Raw genomic sequence first — 16,617 nt, 5'->3', positions numbered from 1 at the left:
CATTGTTGCAGTTTAAGCTTTTATTTTGAAGGCTGCGTGAAAGTGAACCCGTCCAATCAGAACAAGCGGACCCAAGAAGGAAGGAAGTGTCACCATGCAGGACAGTTGTTGCAATAACATGAAAAGAACTTCCTCATAATTCAGTGCACGTTTTTCCTCGTATGAGTGCTCTTTTGGTAAATCTGCAAGGCGGAAACAGAAAGAAAGAAAGAAAGAAATAAGAGTTTAAGGTAAGTGATACAAAATGTCTTATAGTAGGTATCTTTTTTATAGTTATGGTAAGACTGATGTGTGGCCAGTTCTTATCCATCACATCCAATCACTATCATGTGATCACGAGCATCTTTCTTGTCGTGTTGGGTTTTCAGATCGAATTAAAGGGTCAGTTCACCCAAAACACAATATATTTTTCTCTCTTGCCTCTTGTGATATGAAGCCAGGCAGATAGTGGTTAGCGGTTTTATGTGCTGAGGTATTGAGATATCCACCTCTTTCTGCCCTCACCTAAATACAATGGAGGTGAATGGACTTTCATTTGTGCTGCTCAAAGGACTGTAAAATGTCAAAACAGCAATGTGTATCTCCAGTAACAATGTCCTGGTTACTCTGGATAATCCTCAGAACATACGGTCAACAGATTTCAGTTTTGGGGGACCATTTCTTCAGGTAGAAAATTGTTCCAATAAATATTGCTGTTGTCAGGAACATATCTGGATTATCCTGAGTAACCTGGACATTGTTTCTGGACAGACCATGGCTGGATTAACCCACTAGGGAGCTGAAGGAAAACTTAGGGATGGACCCCTATTGACCCCCTGTTACTCCCACTGTGTGTGCATTGTATACAATTTTTAAACTCATTCATTTAGAAATACGCAACATACAAGCTCAAAACGAAGATCTTAAAACTAGATTTAGACACAGTGAGGCTCTGTCTTGAAGTGTCTCCTCAAGACTCACTGGTAATGAAACAGAACGCACATTAAGGCAATGATTATGCCATTTATTTTGATTTAATGGTGCATATTAGCCTTGGCCTTTTTTTTTACAGAAGACTTGTCTTGAAATGCCTCTTCAGGATGGGGCCTTAGGTAATAAAGCAGTTAGTGTTATTAGAAACCCCTGTGCTTTTGCTTCTATAACAAGTCAAAATGTCTGCTGTGGAAAAGGCCTATTGAAATAGCACAAACTTGTTAATACACTTTAAGCCTGGAGCTTTTAGGGCCCCTGGAAAGTTGCCCATGTTTTGCACGGTTGGTAGTCCCGCCTTAGGAAGACATGTTACTGATGATTATTTAAACATACTTTTCAGTACTTTGATCAGCACAAACAAAGTTCCATTAGTCTTCACTGTATTGGGGTGGCAGCTTAAATCTCAGAGATGCATATCTCATAACCTGGGTGCATAAAACCAAAACTGTCTGCATGGCTAGATACCACTAGGGACAAGTAAGGACATACAGTGCAAGTATTCACATGTACATAAGTATTCACAACCTTTGCTCAATACTTTGTTGAAGCACCTTTGTCACCAATTACAGCCTCAAGTCTTTTTGAGTATGATGCTACAAGCTCGGCACACCTATTTTTGGGCAGTGTCACCCATTCTTCTTTGCAGGACCTCTCAAGCTCCATCAGGTTGGATGGGGAGCGTCGGTGCACGGCCAGTTTCAGATCTCTCCAGAGATGTTCAGTCGGGTTCAAGTCTGGGCTCTGGCTGGGCCGCTCAGGGACGTTCACAGAGTCCCGTAGCCACTCCTGTGTCATCTTGGCTGTGTGCTTAGGGTCGTTGTCCTGTTGGAAGATGAACCTTCGCCCCAGTCTGAGGTCCAGAGCGCTCTGGAGCCGGTTTTCATCAAGGATGTCTCTGTACATTGCTGCATCCATCTTTCCCTCGATCCTGACTGGTCTCCCAGTTCCTGTCGCTGAAAAACATCCCACAGCATGATGCTGCCACCGCCATGCTTCACTGTAGGGATGGTATTGGCCAGGTGATGAGCGGTGTCTGGTTTCCTCCAGACATGACGCTTGCCATTCAGGCCAAAGAATTCGATCTTTGTTTCATCAGACCAGAGAATTTTGTTTCTCATGGTCTGAGAGTCCTTCGGGTGCCTTTTGGCAAACTCCAGGCGGGCTGTCATGTGCCTTTTACTGAGGAGTGGCTTCCATCTGGCCCCTCTACCATACAGGCCTGATTGGTGGAGTGCACTGTATATTTTGTGATTTGGGTGAACTAGCCCTTTAAGGTAGGGGCATTATTGTCATCTAAAATAGGCTTTTAGTATAACTGAAGTACTAGATTCATATTCTTGCCTCTCTTCAGATGGGATACATGACAGTAGAGGAGCAGAGCTTCACCCTGCTCCACCTGAAGAGATCCCCTGGCATTCGTTCCTGGTCTCTTCTTGTCGGTAAGTGTGTGTGTGTGTGTGTGTGTGCAAATGTTCATACAATTTCTACATTGAAATATGAAATAAATATCCCAGACTAAGCTATCCACTATCCCCTCAGTACGTTCAAACTCTGTAATTAAAAATATCCTCTGCCCTCTCCCTGTATTGCCCCCAAAATAAGAAGCATCTCATTTGAATTGCAGGTATAGCATCTGTTGGGTTGGCAGCTGCATACTACAGCTCAGGTACACAAACTGAATTTACATAATCTGTTAATCAATTAGCAACTTTCGACATGCTCACTGCAACTCATGCCGCTTTCCGTTCTTTTTATTTTATGTGTTGTGTGGATCACACAGACAGCATCTTGTGGAAGCTTTTCTACGTGACCGGCTGTCTGTTTGTAGCCATGCAGAACATGGAGGAATGGGAGGAGGCTGTGTTTGACAAAACCAAGAACCTGATTGAGCTCAAAAGTGTTAGCTTGTACGCTTTAGTCCTGACGTTATGGAGGAAGGGGCAAGAGAAAGGTCAGTAACACCACAGAGTGGGCTACTCAGTACAGTAGCCTCCACTGTTTGTTTGAGAGTGCAGAATATTAGATTTTAAGTTTAATATTTATTTTTTCTTTCCCTTTCTCTTTCTCAGTTGTGTTGGATCTGACACAGCTGTGTGACGTCTGCATCCAGGAAGAGAGGGTTCGCTATTTGGGTAAGGGCTACTTGCTGATGCTGAGGCTGGCTGCAGGCTTCTCCTACCCCCTGACTCAGAGTGCCACAATGGGGGGACGCAGGTACGTATCTGCTGCTGACAGTTCCAGCACATCAGAGTTACAATCCTTAAGATTTGAGTTATATCACATCCTCTTTGATATTTCAGTCCTGAATTTTTTCAGCAATATTAATTAAATGTGTTTGCATTTTGTAATTGCCTGTCTATGTATGTGTGTATGTAAGATTGTATTGTGAACAGTCATGAATGTATTTTGCCCAGAGATGTTATCATGAATTTCAGCTGTTTTCTTAAACCTAGATTCATGGTCTTCTTATTGTCTGATTATTAAAGCCAGCCAATAGTTGGGGGGAAAAAAAGCAAAACAAATATGCTTGGTAGAACTAACACAAGATAACACAGTATATCCCTGATCTCCTTTTGTTCCGTCTGGTACCTGTCAGTGATGTGGAGGCAGTGGCTGCATTGCTGAAGCGCTTCCTGGGGCTGGAGGAGCTGCAGCAACGCAGGCAGCAGGAGGAAGAGGCAGAGTATGGAGAGGGGGAGGAAGATTCTTTGGACAACAGCAGTGATTCGGATGATGAAGCAGACAAACTCTGATCTCTCTGTGTCTTGCAACCTTGCTGCAACTTTGGGTGGATTGAATTAGGGGCATTATGGCATTGCTAAGGCATTACAAAGGGTGCAGTTTTAGTGATGCCCTTATTACATGTTATACTGTTAGCATGTGCATATACCACCATATAGCCTTTTTCAGTGTCCTCACAGACCTCCTTCCTTGTATTTTTTTTTATGTCTATAGCCTAGAGAGGATAAAGTAAAACATTTTGTATATAATTTCCATGTGAACTGGGATGGGAAAAATCATCCAATTAAATGTTTTGTCAAGCAAATGTTTCATAGTTTAGTCAAAGTCTTTTAAAACAGTTCCAGGAAATATGGAAAAGGAGACTTTATCTGACATTGTACTGTAAGTGTAGCTCTCTGTAAATGAATATTATGCCTTAGCTTTTTTGATTTAATTACTATTTGAGAATACACTCCAGATTACAGATTTTCCGTGCCTTTCTGCTGAACTCTAATAAGTGTTTATGTGTGTGAGTCAATGGAAAGTTCTTTGCCCACAGTTTTCTGGACCACCCAGATGATAATCACCTTTTGCATGTTTATTCATACCCAGTCCGCAATCCGGATGAATGCATGTGCAAACTGTAATTAAGCATGAGGGGTTTTCATGGCTCAATCAGGAGTGAATTATGTGTAAAATTCTTTGGCCTATTGCTTTTCTGTCTTTTAACATTTCTGTACTATTTGTGAACCAAAGACTGAATCTCAGGCAAACACTTTGGTCAAACTATTTTTTTCCCGAAAAGTGTATGGAATCAAGGCTGTGTAATGGCTCACAGTGAATGTCGGTGAGTTCTGCTCTGCTCGAAAGAAAATGAGAAGATTGTTTTGTTGGTTGATTTTATTGTCTTTGTTTACTTTGATACATTTGGAGGAATTATATAAAGTTGTTTTTATAAACCCAAAGTCCTCTTTTAATATTTCCTTTCTTTGCCATAATTAGTGCAATTTACATACACCACTTTGCTCTTGGGTAAGCGCAAATTTACACATAAAATCACGCAAAAAATTAAGAGTTTAGTTTCGGAATTAAACAAAGAAGCAAGTTTGATTCTGAGCTGGCAAAATATTCTATGGCACCATCTCCTTCACACAGGCTCTGATATCCTCTGTTATCTTCTGTAAAGGAGCCATTACTGGGCTGACGTGTTCCTCTATCCACTCCTGGGCTGTTGAATTTGGATAAAGGCGCACCATCTCTTCTCTAATGGCCTCCACCTTCTGTTGTAATGTAGTCAAATACCTGAGGAGACGAGATCAAATGGGGTTTTTGTTAAAGGCTAAACAGAGTCCTTAACACATTTTCAGAAAGCAAGGCAGTGTGCAGAGAGTTTAGCTGTAATATAACAAATGATCCTCACGTTGATGCTTGGCTGTGAATCTGCATGGTGATGAGAGGGGTTACCATCTTCTTCCGTCGGTGGTAGGGGCTGAACCATCCTCTTACAAACCTACAGAAGAACAGGCATACAGCTGTTATTTATATACACAAGTAAAATGTTTGTCTATTTCTGCAAAGGTTAAAAGAATAGTTAGACATTTTGGGAAATAAGCTTATTCGCTTTCTTACTGAGAGTTAGATGAGAAGATCGATACCACTTTCATAGCTGTACGCTAAATATGAAGCTACAGCCAACATCTGGTTAGCTTAGCTTAGCACAAAGAGTGGAAGCAGCTAGCCTGGCTCTGTCCAAAGGTAACAAAATCTGTCTACCATCACTTCTAAAGCTCATTAATTAACACGTTATATCTCGTTTGTTTAATCTGCACAAAAAAATTAATGTAAAAATGACAACTTCGTGGTGTTACGGGGTTATGTGCTGGACTATTTCTTGTTCTATAAATTGTTGCAGCTTAAAAAGTAACTAACTTACTGTATAATGAGACTTTTGCTAAGCTAAGCTAACTCGCTGCTGGCTGTTATCTTTAGTGTACAGACATGAGAGTGGTATCAGTCTTCTCACTTAACTCTCGCCAAGAAAGCGAATAAGCATAGTTTGAATGTCAAACTATTCTTTCTAAGGTAGATAAAACATTGGAAATGAAATCTTGTGATCACAGCCCATAACTCACATGTCGTTTTCAAACAATCGTATGTCCTCTGAGTTCAACAGTGAATTGAGCTCCACAGTTAACTCAGCCAGCCTCCTTCCTGGGAACAGCGAGTCACCTGCGGAAGTCCTGAAGGCCACATGGAACAAAATGCTGTTAACTTGAAGATACGTGCAGTGTAGTTCATAAAACAGTGCCAGACCTTACCTGCCCATTGCCTCCACCTCCACCGAGGAAATACCCAGTCTCTCAGTTACTTTGCTTTGAGCCTCAGCACTCAACTGGCCATGGATGAGTGTCTGGAGACAGGCCGCTAGTGATGGAAGAGCCACAGACATCAGCTCACACAGCACCGACAGGTGGTCATATCTGACAGTGGGAAAATAATGGACCATGTGAAAAGCTATGTGTTAATTGCATATGGACATAATGTTGGAAAAACTCAGGTTTCTGATGTAACAGCACGTGATTTCTGGCTGAAGTCCTTCAGACCCTAACAAATTCAAGTGATGGAGCCACCAAAGGGCAGCTTTATTATACATAAATACTGGTATGTGTTGTGACCCCTGTGCTTCACATTCCTACAGTACAGAGATGCAGAGGTGGAAGAAGTAGTCAGATCTTTTACTTCAGTAAAATTAGCAATACCACTGTGTATTCAAGTTAAAGTACAAAAGTATTAGCATCAAAATATACTTAAAGTAGCAAAAATAAAAGTACTCATTTTGCAGAATAGCTTCATTTCAGAATAATGTATATGATATTATTAGATTATGATTATTGATGTATATATTAATAATTTTAATTTATTTGCTTTCAATTTGATATATTTGATTACATTTTGTATTATTAATCTGAACCTGGAAGTAACAAAAGCTGTCAAAAAAATGTAGTGGAGTAAAAAGTACAATACTTCCCTCTGAATTGGAATGGAGTAGAAGTATAAAGTAGTAGAAAATGGAAATACTCAAGTAAAGTACAAGTACCTCAAAATTGTACTTCAGTTCAGTTCTTGAGTAAATGTACTTAGTTACTTTCCACCACTGCACAGATGTACAAAAGGAATCTCCCACTTTGTCCAAGATATCCATGGTTTATACTCAACAGAAAGCATTACACATTCATTTCTACCAACCACGTACATAGTCCTGGATTCAAACTAATAGTCATCCAATCATAAGCCTATTCATCTACCCTCTAGGCTTCCACCACCTCCATAGTAGCACCAACAAAGTAGAAAATGAGAGATTCCTCTTAATATTTACCTTTGCCAGCCAGTGATGGCGATGCCCTGTAGCTTTACACCAGCAGATAAAGAAGCAGCCACCTTCAGCCACTGCAAATGATTATCCACATGTCTCTGTGTGCTGGGCACACAGGTGTAAACACTGGTGGAGCCTTTAAAGGAGCTGGCCGCCCACAGATCTGACATGCCAGCCCTGCAGTACTTCTCCAGCAGAGACACTGGACAACACATATAGAGAATATACATCACTACTAGCAAACCTCTGCGCATGTTGAAGACTGTTTGATAATGTATAAGAGCCCAATGTTTGCGTACTAATTTCCATAGTATACAGTTCCTACCAGTTTTGTCCACATCCAGATTAGGGGTGTAGTCCCACAACATGGGCTGGACGAGTCCCACTAGACCGCTATCTGTCAGATGGATAACGAAAGAAAAAACAGACTAATGAAAATGGTCAAATCAAGAAAAGACTGAAAGACTGACAATTACACCTTGAGGTGGACGGCCAGTCCAGGCCTTTTACTTCAAAAGTTTACGAACCTTTTTTTGTAAACAGTGTCACAGCTCTTGTCAATCAGATTTATTTGTCTTTCTAATATCCTTTGTCTGTAAAAATGAATCCAATATTGGAGTGTATTGCTGTTGTTACTATTATTATTGTTGTTGTTGTTGTTGTTGTTATTATTATTGTGGCCTCCATTACCGTTACTATCCATCCATCTACACTCAGTGGTGAAGGAAGTATTTAGATTCCTAATAATTAAGTAAAAGCGGCAATATCACACACAAAATATTTCATTACATGTAAAAGTCCTGGACTGAAACTGCTACTGCAAGTACAAACATGTGGGTGTTATTAGTTAAATGCACTTAAAGTATCAAAAGTAGGGGTGCTCAATGCAGAAAAATGGCCCCAGTAAGTTATATACTGTTATATATTTTATTACTAGATATTTCTTACTGATGCAGTAATGTACAAAGTAGCATTTTATTGGTGTAGTTGGTTGAAGTGAAAGTAATTCAATTTGATCAAAAATTCTATTTTAGATAGTGTTTGGTAGCTTAATCTGTAACAATGCATATTTTATATTCATATTTTATTTGATTATGTTTTGTAAGGAAAATCCTAATTTGTAAGTAACTAGTAACTACATGTGTCAGATAAATGTAGTGGAGTAAACAGGACGTTTTCCCATAGTTGAGTAGAAGTTGAGTAGAAGTATAAAGACTTCAAAGAATAAAATGTAATAAAAGTACCTGTCTATACTGCACACACATGTAATTCTGCATCAAGTCATAAATGGTATCAAAATGCTTCTTTCATGCAGTTTCTCGGTGAGCTACCTCATTACATGAGAACTGACTTTGTTAGCTATTGTTTCCTGCCGCCTTTACCTGCTCCTGGTGACGGTTTTAAAGTAAATCTGAAAGTTTCAAACAGCAACAATGCCTCCGTCCTTCGAGTAACTCTACTCTTACACTCTATTTCTTCCTCACCTTTCAGTGTGTCCTCGCTCATGCTTCTCATCATATCATCCCACATTATGATGGTCATGTGAGGCCACGCCTCCTTGATGGCCTTGGCCACTTTGGTCACATGACTCAGAAAAAGCTGCTCCACTGTGCGTCCAGGTGAGGCCAGCCACAGTTTGGACTCCTCCCCCTCGCCGAGGATGTACACCTTGAGGAATTGACATGAGAGAATTGGTGACACTTTCTACCATAAGTACTAACAAAAGACTAGTCTTTACCTCATCTGCTCCAATGTGCAGTGTGTTTAGGCCCGGATGCATCTTCACCACCTGCCTCAGCATCTCCATCACCAGCCTCACCCCCTCCTCTTTGTGGGGATTCAGGGTACCCACGCAATATGGCACCTCTCTCAGGCTCCACATGGGCCGATGCTTCAACACAAACTATGAAAGGGACGGCAGCGGGTCATTGAGACAGTTAAAATTGTGGCAAACGCCAATGCAGCATCTGAAAATTGGGCATTTGCAGCCATTACAAACAGTTATAAACAGGATTGCAGGATGTTTGACTCACCTCCATGTGACCAAATGTCTGCACCAGTGGGATGATCTCCATGCCCTTAGATTTGGCAAATTCCTGCATAGATAGTACCTCTTCTCGGCTGCAAACAGAGCATGCAGTAAACAGACATTGAACTTACTGAACCAAAGCGTTTTTACGGCACACCAGACTTGCACATAAAGTTTCATCTCTATCCCACAGAGAAAGGGTTATGATTTTATTACAGGATCTCACAGCATGATAAGGCAGATAAAAAACAATCGCACCCGGCCCATAAATCAGGAACGGAATAATCAGTGTCCGCTGTTTACGTCCCAAACTGCACCTGTAAGCAGGCTGTGCTGTGGCCTGCAGCAGCTTCAGCTCCCCCTCATAAGGAAACATGTCCTCGTACTCCACCAGCAGGCCATCGACTCCCAGCTGAGAGAACAGCTCGATCAGCTGAAGAGATGAAACACACATTAGTGGACAGCAAACACGACTAACCATATTTAAACAGTGACAGAGGTGTAAATATGCGCTGCAGCAGATCACAGAGGAAGCTGCTGTGCTTCTTACCTTGTGAAGGTATTCTAGCCTGGGGGGGGCACCTTTCAGATCCAGGTGAACCAGTTTCTTTCCTTTAGGCCAAGGTGGACACGCCATTCTGCCTGTTACAGACTGCAGGGATGAATAGAGCTTCACATTAAGAACAGTAATTAAGGGTGTGTTTATTTTTGTGAATGAACATGAGTTCATTTATTTGACTCACCAGGACAGTAGAGACCAAGCAAGTACCAGAGATGGGATGCTAGAGATGGCTGACACTGCGAGGAGGATGTTGTTGTGAGGCAGATCACTTTTTCTGCACAAGAAACGCCTCTGTCTACCGCTTCCCGTCGTTTCAATGCAAATACGCAGTGTAGGTAATCGATTAATTTAGTCTCAGCGGGCGGGCAGAGCAATGGATGGAAGAATGCATGCTACATGATGTAAAAGTTCAACGTTTGTGACGCTTAGGACAGAGTAGCAAATAGCAGGATCGGGACATAGCTCTATTGTAGCCTATTTTCCTGTTTTTGCAGCTGTGCGTTGTAGTCGAACTCAATTGGACGTGGACGTGGTCCAATAAAAAAGCTGCTTTCCCTTCCGGAGAGCCAATGGGTTGGCGGATACGAGTCCACCAGGAAGTGGAGAGGGATTCAGGTGGTGTTTCAAGCAGGGACGGGTTGGTGCAAGCTGTTGGCGGGGTGTACACCATGGTTAGTCAAGGCAAGAATAACCGTGTATGACGGTATTCTGTAAATGCTACATAGTGGACGTTTTGTGTCGAAATGGCGCTAGTGCGACTGAGAAATGCGCAGGGTTCGAATGCCACTGAAATAGAGAAGAAAATTAAAAGGTAAGTGAATTAAACATTAGTGTGTCCTGCTTTGTGTGAAGCTGAACAGGGAGAAGGGAGGGCGTGTGACAGTCAGGAACTGTCACCATGCAGAACGAGGTGGACACTTTAGCTAGGACCTAGCTAAAATCATGGTAGGAACGTTAGTGTCAAACGGATACTAGAATTATGGATGTAAATGTAGTCTTCAAAGAGAAGAGAGTGCATACATGCTAATGCTTAATTTGCGTTTTTGTTTACCATATCGTGGTTATGACTTGGAGTTGATAGTGTAACGTTACCTAGCTTTTAAGTACCACTTTATCACATTGTCCTGTTAGTGTTAAGGAGGACGAAAATTGACGTAACCGTAAAAAAAAAATGAATATATGAATGAATAAATAAATGAATAATAAATAAATGTGATTGTTGATAGATAAATAAATATATAAATGCTGAAATAAATAGCCAAAATTAATCTAAAAAATAGTTAATTGCATAAATAAATGAACAAGTAAATAAATGTTGGTAATTAAATAGATAAATGTCTTCAGTTTGTTAAAAAAAATGTCTACATTTACATTTATTAATTTCTTCCTACATTTCTGCTTTTATTTCTTTCTTTATTTCTGTGTCTGTATGTTAATGAGGTTGGTGGTACTACTAACTTCAGTCTATTGCTTTAATCAATTAACAAACGATTGTTCAGATTAATCGCTAATGAAAGTAACTGTTAGTTGCAGCCTCATAGTGGTGATCTCATATCAGGGGGTTGGGGTGGTTGCATACCACAGCATGATGCCCTTTTCACCCCACTTTCAGTTAAAGAACACCTGAATAGTCCACTTTGTGCCTTCAGTGAGGTTAAGTATGAATATTCTAATACATGTTCTGTATAACCTGCCCGAGCAGAAAACATCATCACGTGCGCCATCAGGGTTTTTCCCCTCTTTATAATGAAATAGGTCACACAGTATGGAGGCGCCATCGCCCCGTCTTTTCCAGTCATGTGGTAGACTACTTTTTGAGCCTTTAGCCTTGATCTTAGTTGAAGTGAAAGCTGAGTACATTTAGTCTTGTAGTTTTGCACTTGTTACTCTGGCAGCGGGATATTCTGTTTGGCAGAATGAAGACAAGTCATTTATTTTATATGCTTGCAAACCTTTCAATTAAAAGTGCCTATTAAACATGATATTTTGGGGTTTGCTAATTATTTAGAGCATGTGGTTCTTGAGCTCAAGTACCTTTGTCAACCCCACCGGTTATTTTCCAGATGTTTTCCATTACTTTAAGCTAGCTATTTTAACTGTTTATCCATTACTTTTAGCTAATTATTTCTGCTAGCTTGCTAACTAGTTTTAATGAACTTTCAAAGACAACTCGTTTTTACAACTGACTCGGGTTTGTTGGAGGTGTGTACTGTGCATTTGGCCTCTCATAGCTGGTAGTTTATTGTTCTGACAGTAAATTTACTAAAGATCAGCATCACACCAATTTGTAATCTTATTTGGGTGTTTAATTTCCATCCTAAGCACAAATATAGGAATATATTTTTTGCATCATCAAATCACAATTTCTATTTTTTTCAAATTAGTTGAGCCACTCCACAATCTTTCCACATGCAGAAGTATCCCATTGGTGTTCAAGTGCCCCTGGTTGAAAGTGTTAGAAGAATGTTTAGAAATGAGAATAGGAATAGTAAGTAATGTCTTCACCAGTTCTTCATTTTAGTTAAGAGTGTGGAATGGACAACATTGCAACAATTGGTCAAATTCAGTTGATCATCTGGACCTTTTTTCTGTCTCGGTCAGAGGTAATGCGCTGCGGCAGGGATCTGCATGGAGGGGGTCCCGAGGGCCTGTGGCCTTGCTGCTGGTCGCTCTGTCTGTGTGCGGTGCGGCTATGTGGCTGTACATGAGCTTTCTGGACAGTGACATCACAGAAACACTGGTCAGCCAGGGCGAGCTGGTCTCTGCCCAGCCCAGAGTCTACACCGTCCAGTGCTCTGAAGACTACAAGAACTACAAACGCTATCCAGGTGAGACTCTGGTCCTTGCACTGTACTGTGTGAGGCAATCAGCTGGCACCTCTCTGCTGTGTAAACATGACTGGGGCGGGTTAAAGCCAAGCCTACCTGATAAATACCTTGCTAATCTGGTGGCATGATCCTGGTGTTAGATTCTGCTCTGTCTTTAAGTAGTTTTACATGATAAGAGTGAGTCAATCACAACGTTTTAGAAGTTGGAAAACACTGTTCTCTTACACGCCATCATACTGAAGTTCTGTGAATTCCTATTAGCATTATAACAAACAGTAAAACTGGAACTTAAAGTAGACTTAATGGTCTGATTTGCTAAGTAATGTAATTCTTTCAATCAATGTTATGAAAACTCAATTAAAAAAAAAAATCTCTTGATTCCTGAAACAGTGTGAAACAGTATGGAAGTAATTCACTAGATGGCAATATAGCACAAGCCTACGTGACCATAATATTACTGTATTTGTAATCTAGGAATGATCACATTTGATCGGTAGACCAACTGAAATAATGGTTGCAACCAAGAGACCAGTGTGTGGCAGAAACTACCAACCAGTTTGTTTGTGCACTTTAATACAAGGATAAAAAGCCAAGAGATCTCATACGCACTGCAGCTTCCTACATAGAGATGTGTTCATACCCATGTAAAGTCACTGTGCTCAGAGCAGTGAGCAGAGTTCAAGTGGAGAGAGGCAGCACTGATGGCACTATGTGTTGATGTGAGGCACGCTTGAATATAAAGTCAAAAGTGCAGTTTCCCCCAAATTTGGCTAAAATTAAGACTAAACTAAAATAAAAACTCGTAAAAAGAATCAAGAAAGTTAATTCTTGGCCTTGGAAATAACAGTTTGACAAAATGATCCCAACTCAGGACCATTTTCAGACATGGAATATTGTAATTCAGGCACATCCTTTATGTAAATGTTCCTCGTCAGTGTCCTCATTCATTAAATAAAGAATTCTGCTGCCTCTCTTCTAATATCCGACAGTGCAGAAGCATAGAATGAAAAGACGTTCAGTTGGGACTCTCATTTAATTCCTATTTGCTCAGGTGCCATATGTAAAGGTTTTACTGGATAGTCATTTATTCAGCCAATCAGTTGGCATGAATGAAAGCTGCAAATATATGGAGGGAGACAGCGGGTTCGATTATTGCTTTGGTTGTATGAGGTTTTTTTTTTTTTTTTAATGTCTTTTCCTGACCTGAAAAATTTTACCTATGAGTGTCCAACCTGACTAGCAGTCAGCATGTTTTTGCCTGATTCCTGTTGTTTGAAATCACTGAGACACTTTTTGAAACTGATCACCGCTTGAATGCACTGGGCAAAGATAATGAGAGTGAGTATAACTGCAAGAAGCTATTTTCAGTATCATTCATGCCACCAAATATTTTCTCAATTATTGTTTAATCATTTAGTCTGTTAAGTCCTAGAAAATAGTAAAAAAAAATGTCCATTACAGTTTCTCCAAGCCCAAGGTGACATCTTCAGATGTTTTGTTTTGTCCAACCAACAGTTCAAAACCAGAAGATATTAAGTTTACTTTCATATAAGACGAAAAAGCAATAAATCCTCAAAACTGAGAAGCTAGAACCAGAGAATGTTTGGCATTTTTGCTTAAAAAATTACTATTACAATTCATCAATTATCAAAATGGTTGCAAAATAGTTCATTTCCTTTCAGTCAACTAACCGGTTCAGCTCTAAGAGTGAGTAAAGGTGTGCATGAAGGCCATGGTTGGATGGCTGATGGATTTTAAGTTTGCAAATAGAATTGGCATTGATTCACAGTTCATTCCAGTGTGCTGGAAATAAAACAGAATTAGGACATGAATAATAAGGAAATAATTCTATTCAAATATTTATCTTATTGGAATCAAAGCACTTTTAATGCAGAAACTTCCAAATTTACTGGATAAAGCTGTCTGCCTAATCTCCGGTGAAATTTGAAACAGTTTTGAGACTATCCTTGGCAGAAAGAAAAGTACAAATTGGAAATGTTTCTTATTAAACATGTGGGCTGCCAGGAGTTCAAACGGTGCATCTCCACTGTCTAAAGAAAACAGCGGAAAGCTCAGGCTTCAAGCAATAAATTGTAATCGTCAGGAGGTTGGAGCGAAGCCTTGAATTTTGTGGCATTAATGAGCAGAACTCCAATAAACTCTTGACCTTGCACTTTGTTTCTCTACCAGCCACTTTCTCTCTCTGCTATGGGGCCCAAAGCCTCCAAAACCAGAGGATACTGCACCATTATTATTATTATTTTCCAAATCTTTTCTCTCGCATGTCTCTCTCCCAGGATGCACCCCTCAGAAGTGTGGCCGTGCTGTAACAGACAGCATGGTGACGAGGGAGGAAGCTCAGGTCCTCCGGAGGTAAAAACTGTCATACAAAGTAAAGTGTGTCTCATCTCCTTCTCCTCCTCTTCTTCTTTTCCGCTCACTGCCATCTATCTCTGTAGTGCAGGTGAATCATTTGTAATGCTGTCTGTCTCTGACACGCAGGCTGGCTGAGAGAGGCCTGGCGTTGGCCGGGTCAGAGGGAGGAGTAAGTATATCGCCAAATTAAATTGTTGGAATAATTTAACAGAAAGGCAGGGATTAATACATACCTGGACTGTGTTTGCTTGACTGAAGGGTGTTTATCAGAAACCATTCCCCTCTACTTGTTTCTTCTAGTGTTTGTCTCTTTGCGAGTCATTTCACTTTCTCCTTACTTTAATTTGTGAGGGCCCAAATTGGTGGTTTTGCATGTTTTTACATCTTTGCTGAGCATTTTCCAGAGCCCAACATATATTTAAGAATGGCCTTCAGCCGTTAGTTTCCATTCATTTTAGTACTTAATGAAAATATACTTTCTTGTGTACAGTAGTTACTGCTTCATTGTGTTGTATTATTCGTAGTGTGTTGTCTCCACTGTGGTGCATTCAGGAACACCTTGACATCCTATAACTGTTGGTTATCTTTTGAAAGGCAATGTACTGATGAGCTGTGTTGGTGGAAAATGAGCTCAAGATGACAAACAAGAATAAAAAGGATCATTTGATTTGGTCATTTCTTGCTTAAAAAGGGCCGGGTAGCCAACTGTCAAATCTCACATGTTGAAACATCCTTGAATGCACCAACTTTTCAAACAGTCATGACAATTTCTTTTTTCTTATTGTCAACAAACCCCATTAAAAGACCAAGCCCAACAATGAATGTATCCTACTAACAAGTATTTTGTGTGTATCCAAAGCCTGATGTATCTTATTCCTCTGTGCCACAGAGCTCCATTGCTGTTTGAATCTTAATTAGTCTCAACTCTCCTGTCTGTGGCGCTCTGCCCCAAGCCACTCTGTTCCTACTGAAGACGGGAATCTTTTTTTGTAGCAATCAAAATGTATCCAGTCAGAAATACATGCAGAACCACATTTTTGATCTTGACTAACTTAACCAGCCCAGAGGCGTCTGTGACTCCGTTCATGAATCTGTTGATATTGTCATGTAGGGTGTTTCTTTTTCTTTATACCAATCTTCCACTGAAGAAATCCAAAATTTAAGGATAATCTTTCTTGCTAGATACAAAAGTATTCCAAGTGGTTCTGCATTTTGGTTTTTTTTCGCTCGGCCCACCATAGCTGCTAATGTACACTGGAGGGGAGATAATGCCAAGTCGTATCAAGGTGACCACGTCATCCTTCACTTCTCAAAATTTCTGTATCCTTGGACATTATCACAACATGTGAGCTTATGTACCAGTTTCTGAATTACATTGAATACATTGAGGAGAGTTAAAGCCCAGCTTGCCACTCAATAATGGTTTCGAATGCAGCCTGTGTAGTATTTTAGATTGTCTCTTGATCAGTATTACAGCTAAGAAAATTGTATGTGGTCCCTGAAATTTATTCCCATATATTGTCTTCTACATGTTGTCCTACAGTATGTCCGTCTGCTGTTGCCTTCTAATGTAATCTGTAGAATAATTCAAATTTTAACATGAGGTCTCATAATCGTTAGAAATAAATGTATTTGGCATGGGCTCTGTAAGACGTTTTTCAAAGAAAGGAGAAAAAAAGAACAAATGAATCACAAAAATATTGTTTGATTTTCCTGAAACAGCTGTTCTCACACACACAATACTTGTCAGTAGATA

The 16,617-nt window shown here is 40.3% G+C and overlaps 3 protein-coding genes across 3 annotated transcripts in view; 2 read left to right on the top strand and 1 right to left on the bottom strand.

Annotated features, from left to right (window-relative positions):
• Positions 1–44: 44 nt before the first annotated feature.
• Positions 45–4,658, top strand: LOC122867918 (cytochrome b-245 chaperone 1 homolog). The gene is made up of 6 exons (XM_044179372.1): positions 45–230; positions 2,324–2,411; positions 2,597–2,638; positions 2,753–2,923; positions 3,042–3,186; positions 3,569–4,658. Exons 2-6 carry the CDS (start codon positions 2,324–2,326, stop codon positions 3,723–3,725), a joined length of 603 nt encoding a protein of 200 aa, XP_044035307.1. The 5' UTR covers positions 45–230; the 3' UTR covers positions 3,726–4,658.
• On the bottom strand, positions 4,579–9,980 carry hexdc (hexosaminidase (glycosyl hydrolase family 20, catalytic domain) containing). The gene is made up of 12 exons (XM_044179337.1): positions 9,839–9,980; positions 9,646–9,747; positions 9,413–9,528; positions 9,100–9,187; positions 8,805–8,969; positions 8,551–8,734; positions 7,392–7,463; positions 7,070–7,268; positions 6,012–6,173; positions 5,826–5,933; positions 5,114–5,203; positions 4,579–4,995 (listed from the first exon to the last, which is right to left on the bottom strand). Exons 2-12 carry the CDS (start codon positions 9,730–9,732, stop codon positions 4,824–4,826), a joined length of 1,443 nt encoding a protein of 480 aa, XP_044035272.1. The 5' UTR covers positions 9,733–9,747; positions 9,839–9,980; the 3' UTR covers positions 4,579–4,823.
• A 348-nt stretch (positions 9,981–10,328) lies between these two features.
• uts2r2 (urotensin-2 receptor 2) overlaps positions 10,329–16,617 on the top strand; it is a 28,205-nt gene continuing 21,916 nt past the window's right edge. Inside the window, exons 1-4 of the mRNA XM_044179360.1 lie at positions 10,329–10,468; positions 12,259–12,485; positions 14,783–14,858; positions 14,988–15,030. Of these exons, the coding sequence (XP_044035295.1) occupies positions 10,401–10,468; positions 12,259–12,485; positions 14,783–14,858; positions 14,988–15,030 (414 nt within the window). The 5' untranslated portion in view covers positions 10,329–10,400. The remainder of the gene's footprint in view (positions 10,469–12,258; positions 12,486–14,782; positions 14,859–14,987; positions 15,031–16,617) is intronic.

This window comes from Siniperca chuatsi, linkage group LG20 (genome assembly GCF_020085105.1).
Source record: "Siniperca chuatsi isolate FFG_IHB_CAS linkage group LG20, ASM2008510v1, whole genome shotgun sequence".
Taxonomy (NCBI): domain Eukaryota; kingdom Metazoa; phylum Chordata; class Actinopteri; order Centrarchiformes; family Sinipercidae; genus Siniperca; species Siniperca chuatsi.
This window is presented reverse-complemented; position numbering and strand designations above follow the sequence as displayed.